Source organism: Pinus tabuliformis, chromosome J (genome assembly GCF_031772625.1).
Source record: "Pinus tabuliformis cultivar Carrire ecotype Pingquan chromosome J, CPIR1, whole genome shotgun sequence".
Lineage (NCBI taxonomy): Eukaryota > Viridiplantae > Streptophyta > Pinopsida > Pinales > Pinaceae > Pinus > Pinus tabuliformis.
The window spans coordinates 1,601,594,755-1,601,605,208 of record NC_142295.1 but is presented as its reverse complement, the minus strand read 5'-3'; the positions used below and the strand labels follow the sequence as shown (position 1 = coordinate 1,601,605,208).

Below are 10,454 nucleotides of genomic sequence, written 5' to 3'. Positions count from 1 at the left end.
CTACAAGCTAGCTTTTCCACCCACTGCAAAAATCCGTCCAGTTTTCCATGTATCATGCCTCAAGAAAGTGATTGGGAACAATTGCAGAATTCAAACCAGTCTACTTGAACTGGATGAAGAAGGGTCAATCTGGCTCCAACCTGAACAGGTTTTGGACACACGAGAACGGCACTTGCGTGGCCACATGATCAATGAAGTCCTCATCAAGTGGAAAGACGCCTCTTCGGAAGATGCAACCTAGGAACCAGCCACTATTCTTCAGCAGTTTCCGCAGCTTCAGCCTTGAGGACAATGTTATTCTTATGGGGGAGGGCATGTTAGGGTCCCACCCTAACCCCCTTATTTATGTAATAGGATCGAGTCATAGTTATAGTTAAGTAAAGAGTCAATAAAGCCCATATTAATAATTGTAAGTGGTTAACCCGCATTTAATGAAGGGACCACAGTTAGTTGCAAATGGGCCATGGTATTAGATAGATGGTATTAATAAGAAACATGGTATTGCCCCATGGTATTGCATGTATGAATCCTATATAAAGGATAGAGACTCCCCTCGAGGAGCGTTGTGTCTTATTTTGTATTGAGTTCAGCTCTATTGGAGGTTGCCCCCTTGAAGAGGCAAGTGAACATTTCCTTCTAAATAATAAAATACTTGCTGTTATTTCTCATTGTTCTATGTTCTGGGTATATTTCTTCGCATATTTGGTATTCTGGTATCATCTTGCAGGTTAAGAGCATAACAACACCCATAGCTTGGCCTGTGCAGATCTGAACTCTATGCTTCAGATATCCCTCTAAAACTGCACGATCTGATGATATTTCACTTCTAAGCCTTTGATATCATTAATAATGCTCTAACACCATGTGAAATTTCCTTAAATTACAACAACTAGAAATTATTCTCCTAATTGATTAGTGGTTTATTTATTTACGACAAATAACAAATAAATCACTAATGCATTCTTCACAAGTAAAATACATTGCAGAAGTAAAATTAGGAACTGAGAAATAAATGCAGATACATAAAAATTGGCACAATTATTTTGGACTAAAAAGTCCCCAAAAAATCCTCTAAGAGAAAACTGGTGTAGTAGATGAGGGTTTATTTTATTATTATGCAACAAATTTGGAAGTACAATAATCTGGATTCTCAACTAGAAATCCTCCAACAAATATCTAGCCAAAATAATCTGGAGATCAATGATCTCCTCTGCAAATCTATTCGGCCCCTTTTGACCTACTCGCAACCCACACTAGTTGCTCGCATTGCTAGCTAGAATGTGCACTGTTGGCTCTATGCAAATTGTACAACCCTAAAATTTCCTCCAACTGGGTCATCTAGCCTCCCTCTACCTCTAGAAGAAATTCACTCCACCTCCTAAACACTAATACACCCTTTGATAATAGATCAAACGCTCTTCCAGGAACTCACATTACTAGACTGGCTAATTCGCACTCCATAATTTGATCTCTTCTACACATTATTCAACCTCCCTTTTCCTGCTACTTTGGCACTAAAAAATCATTGGGAAATTATCCTAAATCCTACTCCCAAACTTTCTTCTGCTCCCTCTCTCCGATGCTCTCCCTTTGGCTTGAATTGCACCCTCACTATAGTTGTGAACTAGGTAGCTTGATCTGCAAAGATAACTTATGCTCTCACAACTATGTCTCTCTCCATCCCTTCAAGATGCTCTCATAATCTCTCGTTGAGATTTTAATGACCAAGATTAAATCTCCATCAATGGCTAAGATTAATTATGCTTCATCAATAGAAGTCTATAGTGAAATCTCGAACATGCTTAATTATTTAACTTTAATTAACCAACTTCCTTAATTTAGACTTAGGAAATAAATTAATTATTGGTTAATTAATTTAATTAAGGTGTTTCAAAGCCATATCTAGCAAAACCATTTTGGGTATTGGATATCCTGTGTTCATTAGCCTCTTAGCACCATCTAAGACTAGAACACATGTTCGATGCTACCACAATATCCAAAAAATATCACTTTAATGATTTTAGAGTTGACATAACATGTTTGGTAGCTGAGAAATGCACATTTGGATCAAACTTCACACACTCACTCTTAACCAACTAAAAAAAGGATTTCTCTTTTAACCATTGTTGATTAAACTTAATGGGTGTGTTTAGATCTTTTTGTACTTTGCCTAGCTATAAGAAAATTGGTAAGTGATTTGTGATACTTTCTGAAAGGCCCTCCATACCTATCCAACTCTTGTAGCTTCCAACCCCAACTATTAATTTCTTTGCCATAAGAAAATGATCCAACCTTTTCGAAACACTAACAACCCTTGACTATATATTTGTACATGTTGTCCTGAGAAGAAGAGGCTCCACATCTACCAACCTGACCTCCTCAATCATGCCCATGAAGTAAGGAGCTAGTGAACGTTCTCCTACCTTTATCTTTTAGACAAAATAATGTTGATGTCCCCTCTACTGATGCACTAAGGGTCACCTAACAACCTTATGTCCTTTAATAAGTCCCATAAGACTTTCCTATATGCATAGGGACCATAATAATTCAGTAGTTTAAAAAAAAATTATCTTACAAAAAGAAACCTTCTAGACATATCCCTGCCTAATAAGGAAGGCATGTAATTTTCTATATCACAAGGCTCTATTCAGTTACTAAATTGCTCGAGGGACCCCTTGCATCTAAGGAGCTAAAACTATAACCAACTAAGAAGGAAGAAGGAAACTCCACTACTTTTAAATATTCCACCATGGTTTATTGAAAAGTAGTATATTTGATCGAAGACCTAAAACTAAATTCTCGAGGGCCCTTTTCTTGGGATTCCCTACAATCCCTCTAATATTTAGAGAGAGAATTAACAGCATGCTACTCCAGACCTGAGCATGTGACCTATAAGTGCCCATATAGTAAATATGATGTTGATACCCTCTGATCCTATTGAGGTCTCTAATCACCCCTTTTTTATCTAAAATAATTATTTAAGCATCTCACCGGACCTTTAAAAGAAGAAAATAGTAATACATCCTTTAATTCTGATGTTTGAGCCCAATGTTTCCCACCTTCTCTATTCTTAAGTAGTCTGAAAGTTGGCTATGGAAAAGAAACGTTGTTCTTATGGACTGAATGTTTCATGAGGGCCTCAAATACGAAAGCTTCTAGTTCTATTGAATTCCCTAGAAAATCCTATTTGGGTTGTCTTGCAGCCAGTGGCTTCAATGTCTTCTGGATAACTAGAAAAATGAACCCCACCACACTCTTTGTGCATAGAACTGGATTTTGGAATTTATTTAGAGGCCTCTTTAATTAGCTACTGAGATCTAGTAGTGCCATCTAGTACTGCTTGAGAGGACTGAGGGACTTCCTCCCAAGTGGCATGAAGAACACTACATCTAGAAAAACAAAGAATTGTTTCTACATATTTCAAAATAAACTTCACCTAACCAAAATTCCATAGGTAGGAAAATACCTCCTCCTTCAAATTTAGGTAAAAACTATAAAAAAAACCCCAAGAAATATATCCACCTAATTGTTAAAAACATCTCTATTAACTTATTCAAAATTTTAAATTAACATATATTAACTCCAATAACAATTATATATATTATATCACTTTTATATTAAAAATTATACTATTACATAAAACTACCCAATTTACACCTTAAAAATATTATTATCATGAGGCCAATTAAATATCAGCTAAATATAATGAACCTCATTAATATTATTATTTATGATTTCAAGATTATAAATTTAATCATAAATAAAGACATTTCTTCCCCTTACAAACCATTTTGTTTTCATTTTTTATATTCATTATTTAAATGGCAAATAAAATTTTCATAATATTGTTTTGTTATCATTTTTTTGTATTCATTAGTTAAATTACAAATAAAATTTTCTTAATTCCTTTCAAATGGATGACAAGAGTTATTAAAAAAATTTAAGATTAAAACATCCCAAATAATATTGGGATTCAACTCTTCTTTCCTTCCTTTTTTTTTCAACAAAAAAATTGTTATTTTTTCAATAATTAAATGATTTATTATTTATCTTTTTTTTATGAGTAAAATTTTAGCATGCACCTTCTTTTATCTTTGTATTATTATCATCCGTGACGATAGTGATCAAGGCAAATGATCGCTCATGGTTTTTAAAGTTGGTGGAAGCAACTATACCACAGAAACTACGTGCACGTCACGAAGGCCCAGGAGTCTATTGACTCGTTCTGAAAAAGAGAGATGACGTCATCTGAAAGACGAATTTGGATCCCTGCGTTCGAGGTGCGGGCCACGACCCATAACTTTACTACTCTGATTAGTCCGATTCCTTATCATATCATGTGACGATGCTGTCAGTTGAACAGTCTTTTTAATAAAACAAGAATTCAAATGTTTTTTCAATTATTTCATGTCAGATTGAATTTATTACACAATGCAATCTAAGAGATGGGCAAGCCTAAATCACACCCTTAGATTTTCAATCATTGTTGTGATCGATACAAAACTCAAAGGAAACAGTAGATCACGATGTTTGTGCCCTGCACTTAGGTCAATCCAAAACCCAAGGGAAATAGGGGATCATAGTGCTTGTCCCCCACATTCATAGGCAGTTGATCAACACTCTTGAACCATGTTCTTGAAAGTTTTCCTTTGAAACCCTGATCTCCAAAAATCACATCTGTCACACCTTGGCCCTCAGTGCCAGGAAGCCAAGCCGCAACAAAAGCATCAATCAACGGAAGGTAAGGTTCAATAACAAGTGGCCTTCCAGATATCAAGATTACAAGGCATTTCACAGAGCCACATACATTCTTAATCGTGTCAGCTCCGCCCAAGGGAATAGTCAAATTAAGGTTATCCCCAAACGTTTCTGCATAAGGTGCCTCACCCACAAGGACAATGGCATATGAAAATCCTTGTCCTTCGACATATTTTGCATCTGGATTTTCCTGATAAACAACCTCAGTAGAGGGGCTAACGGTAGATTTGATTGCTTCAAGAATTGTTGTTCCTGCACAACAACAAAAAAAATCAACACGGTCAATTCAATCACTGGCCTTTATTGTGAAATTCTATAATAAATGGTAACTGACCTAACAGAAATCTAATACAGAATGGCACTAACCTTTGGTTGAGTTTCCACTTAATCCTTGCCAAGTTATCGTCCATCCACCACACTGATAACCCAGATTGTCAGCATGGGTCCCTGCAACAAGAATCTTTGCAGCATTCTTATTCAAAGGAAGCAAAGGCTTGCTGGCCGACTTTCCATTTTTTAACAGCACCAGAGATTTTCTAACAGCTTCCCTCGCTAACTCCCTGTGCGCCTGTTGTTACAAAAACGATTATTACATGGGATGGAAACAGAGCATGGGAAGGCACGTTCCAAATTCCTGCCAGCGCTGTCCATGTGAAAGCTATGAAATATTGTAATTAATTTTCTATTCATGAACTCTTATCTATATCATTGACTAGATTTTGTTGAAGTTTCAGTAGAAAAGAAAATATTGAAAACTAAAATTCAACAGAATAGCAGAAGAGACAGAACTGTCAGAACACATGTGGTCTGTTGCTGTGGCAATTATGGCTTTAGACACTAAAACAGCTGATGAAAAGAATGGAACACACTTTACCTTACTGCCAAGTTGGTTGACTAGGCTCGGATTGGCCATGGGATGTTCAAAAAGTCCCATGGTGAATTTTACTCTCAAAATTCTTCGAACTGCATCATTTATTCTTGGCATGGAGATCAAACCACTTTTGACTTGCGAAGTCAGATTGCTAATAAAGTCTGTGTAATTGAAGGGAACCATCACCTGTCGGGCAAAGTTCCAGTAGTAAAGGTCAGGCATAGATCTCACAGGTATCTCAGAGGTGTTTAGCAGTATTTAATGAGGGTTATTGAAAATTCAGAAACGCTATCTAGTATGGGAGACAAATGCATTACCATGTCAATCCCTGCACTCACACCGTCAAAGACTGACAAAGAGTAATTAGCACCAGGTGGGCTAGTTATTCTATCAATACCTTGCCAGTCTGAAATAACAAAGCCCTGTGACCAAAAAAAGAAAGCATAACTGTGAAAGAAGATGAATGTTTTGTAGAACATAAATTTTTGAACGAGTTAAAGATAAAACCAAGGCTGATCATAATTATAAAAATAAACAGTATTAATACCTTGAAGCCAAGTTGCTTCTTTAGAACTTGAGAAATGAGAAAATGGTTAGCATGCATCTTCACTCCATTCCAACTGGAATAAGAAATCATAATCGTGGAGACCCCTTTGGCAATGGCATCAAAATAGGGGGCCATGTGGATGTTTACTAATCCTTTATAACTGATGACAGTGTTATTCTCATTGATACCATCGGTTGTTCCACCATCACCCACAAAGTGCTTAGCACAAGCTGCAACATTTGACCTGAGAGACATCAAGAGATTACTAGCTGCACAATTGATTGATCAAAGAAATGCATATTCTTTGGGAAAAGCCAAATGAATTAAAAGAAAGGTTTATAGCTTACTGTCCAGCTGTAAAAGGAATCCCCTTCGTAGGAGCCTGCCCTTGCAGACCCGAGATAATCTTTGTCATGGCCTTGACAATTTTTGGATCCTCGCTATAGCTCTCATAGCAGCGGCCCCATCGAGGATCTCTGCAAACCTGGCCATGTCAAACAAAACACTCTAAGTAATCCAAACATTACTCTGATTTTGAATGAACTTTCATCGAGAACATTAAATGCGAGGATCATACAGCAACACATGGACCAAACACGTATGGAATGCCAGTAGCTCTAACTTCCAAAGCTGTAGCGGCTCCAATTCTTCTAGCCAAATCAGGATCTCTGAATCAACAAAATAAAATTCACACAAGCTGTAAGTGAGGCTTCTTAAATGATATTGATTGTGAGGTAGGGAAGCTTAGGGATGTTTATTAAACATCCCTATTCCCACCCTGACTTTTTATCATCCTAGTTCACCTACTCAAAATATTGCTCATAGTAGACTCGTTGATCCTAAGCAATTTTGATGCTCTACTCGATCTAGTACTTTTTAGAGATGAAGGATTTTTATGCCATTTACGCAACCGCTGAACCGAATTGTGTATTTTAAAGCATCGCTAGGAAAAGAAGGAAAGAGTTGATGCTCTACTCGCCTGGTAGCTCCAAGCCCAACATTGTGAGGGAAGATGGTAGCCCCATAGACATTGTTGTGGCCATGCACAGCATCAATGCCATAAATCATAGGGATCTGAAGACGAGTAGACAGGGCACCCTTCTGGAGCCCATCCACCAAGTTGATCCATGTAGCCGGAGATGCCTTAGGTGCAGGCACGCTCCCTCCTCCGCTCAGTACACTCCCTGCATTGCAACAATATCATCTCACCATCAACAACAAACCAAGACCATTTTAACCTTGCATCTTAACATTTTCAGTCATAATCCCAAACAGGCTAAGCGTTTTATGCAGATCTGTGTTCAATATGAAATGGAAAAAGAGAAAAGATTTGAGATGAGTGAATTAATGCATGGTGTATTTACCAATGTAGTAATTTTTCATAACATCTGCAGTGGCCACTGATCTTTCAATCTGGGTCATCTGTCCAATCTTCTCTGCCAGAGTCATCCGCCCCAGCAAGTCCTCCACACGAGTCTTGATGGGCTGAGATGGGTCCTTGTATTTAAGATACTTACTGGCCTCGGCGCATCTGTACAGAACCACAACAAACAGCAACAAACACCATCCTGAACCCATTTTGTTCGCCATCAACGAACACGATCTCTCCACTCAGATGTTGCGAGATGATCAAAGGAGAACTGCGAATAAATACAACAGAACTGAAAGGAATTCCAAAATAAATAAATTCAACCGCATGAATTCCTGGCGGAGAAAGTTGTGACAGTATTATTAATAAATGTACGATTAGCGGAGAACGCTACCGAGTTGATTTTAAATTTGAAAAAGAAGGGGCATTCGCTGTTGAGCAGGCTTGTTGACTTTAAATTTAAAAAAAGAAGAAGGGGCATTCGGTGTTGAGCAGACATGTTGACTTTAAATTTAAAAGGAAGAAGGGGCATTCGGTGTTGAGAAGGCTTGTTATGTTATGGACAGATTTTCTGTGTTAAAATAGATTGCGTAAATTATCTTTTCTGTAAGATTATCGGATGACTCTTACTGGTCTTGAGCAGCAGACTGTCAATATAAAACAGTATTCAACAAAAATAATATTACATGGAATGAAAAGCACAGGCTGGGTCGAGTACCATGTATTAAGCTAATGGTAGGTAAGTGTTTTTTTTCAATTGTGGTCGTACATCACAGGACAGTTGATTTGCCACTCGGCCCAGACCTCCACTACATCCGCAGTAGAGAAGCAGTTCCACCCGAAGGGATTTGCCCGTCACCCCGTGACATCCGCAGTAGAGAATCCCGTCGGCCTTTGCCCGTCGAGGAGATTTTGCCACTACATTAGAAAAGCAATTAATTACAGACCTAAACGAGGAGATTTGACCCCGACCAGTACTTGAACTCGTTAAGCTATCCTTGAAACTAATGGTAGATCAGTGTTTAATATTTGTTGTTGGCAAATAAGATTGATTTAGTTCATATATAATGAAAAGAATGGAAATAAGATTAATTTCGTTCACGTGCAATGAAAAGAATGGAAAATATAGGTTGAGAAAGGGTAAATATTAAGTATCATATATTAAGATAATATTTAGTTCAGTCATTTTATTTATTAAAATATTAATTTATTTTTATATAAAAATTAAAATAACAAAGGATTGACTTTAATTGGTGTTTAATACAAAGCATTGAAAATCTTAATAGTTTTTATTTTGGGATGATTTAAAAAAAGACTTTACGAACAATGTATCTATTCGGACTTTATCTAGTTCAGACTTTACTTAGGGAAGACTTTTCATAAAATAAAACAGAACTGAACGACAATTGCATGTGTAAGAATTATAAAAATAAATTCAACAGCATCTTGACAAGATTATTAATCAATGCACGATCGCAGAGAACACTACAGATTTGATTTTAAATTTTGAAAAAAAGGGGCATTCGGAGTTGCAGGCTTGTTATGTTATGGACAAATTTTATTTGGAAAAATTTACTGTTTTCCAGGTAAATTATCTTTTTGTAAGGTTATCTGATGAGTTTTAGTGGTCTTAACTAGAGAGTATTAATGTAACAGCATTCAACAACGTGATTTCACATAGAAAAGAATGAAAGGCATTGGTTGGCAAAAGGGAAATATTAAGTGTTATATATTAGGTCAATGATTATTTTGGTGGATTTTCATGTTGTTTATTAAAATTTATGTTATTCTGATCTAATAATGGTTTTAGTGCTTTTTCATTTTGCTTATTAGAATTTATGTTATTCCAGATGAGATCAAAAAGCAAGTACGTAGATAAGATCAAAAAGTAAGTACGGGGCCATTTATTAGGTTAGATAAGATTAAAAAGCAAGTACTGAGCCATTTATTACCTTAGTGCATGGTGTTTATTAAAATGGACAAATCATTGACTTCAATATGTGTTTAATCCAAAACATTACAAATCTTCCAAGCTGATTTTTCGGTGGGAAAATGGAGATGCTTAAAAAAAAGTATTTATGCTTTAGAAATAATTTTAAGAACGAGGTATTTATTTCATAAAGCAAATTTAAAGAATTTTATATTAGAAAATGAGGGAATTTATAATTTTTTGTAAGGTTGTCAGATGACTTTTGGTGGTGTTGAGGAGGAGAGTATTAATATAAAACAAGATTAAACAAAGTGATATCACATAGAACAAAACATAAGAAAGAAGGTTGGCAAAAGGAAAATATTAAGCACCATCCACTAAGCTAATGATTGACTTAGTGCCTTTTCAACTTATCTAGTAAAATACCACTTTATTCTCATCCAAGGGACAAGATGAAAAAGAAATGAGTCAATCATTGGCTTAGTGCATGGTGTTTAATATTTTCGGTTAGGAAAGTTGATAAATAATTGACTTTAACTCGTGTTTAATCCAAGACATTACAAATCTTCTAGGTTGCCTTTTGTTTGGGAAAATGGAGATGATTCTAAAAATTAATTTTAAGAATAAGGTATTTATAGTTCAAAGTTTACTTAGGGAAGAGAGGTATCTATGTTTTAGCAATGTTAGGTCCCTGTAATACTAGTGTAGCCCCTATATCGTTATTGTGTGCCCCATAGAAGCCCACTATTGTTATTGTTATGTAGGCCCTAACTATATTTTGACCTTTGAGACTCCTATATATATTAAGAAGGTCTTGTCATTTGAATCATCCAAAAATTATTCATCTCTGTGATGTAAATGGAGGTTACCCCCTCGAAGTGGTTTATTATCTCATAGTTGATCTATCTTTTCTTATGCTTTTGTGTTATAACATTTGGTATCAAAGCTCTTGATTATAAGGTTTTACTGCTTCAAGCAT

General features: G+C 36.2%; 1 protein-coding gene across 1 annotated transcript; it reads right to left on the bottom strand.

Moving 5' to 3' along the window:
• Nucleotides 1–4,459: 4,459 nt before the first annotated feature.
• Nucleotides 4,460–7,938, bottom strand: LOC149233604 (uncharacterized). Its single transcript, XM_089376777.1, has 9 exons — nt 7,541–7,938; nt 7,156–7,360; nt 6,754–6,844; nt 6,524–6,660; nt 6,177–6,420; nt 5,947–6,051; nt 5,633–5,815; nt 5,125–5,326; nt 4,460–5,010 (listed from the first exon to the last, which is right to left on the bottom strand). The coding sequence occupies exons 1-9, from the start codon at nt 7,764–7,766 to the stop codon at nt 4,544–4,546; spliced, it is 1,860 nt and encodes a 619-aa protein (XP_089232903.1). The 5' UTR covers nt 7,767–7,938; the 3' UTR covers nt 4,460–4,543.
• Between the last annotated feature and the right edge of the window lie 2,516 nt (nt 7,939–10,454).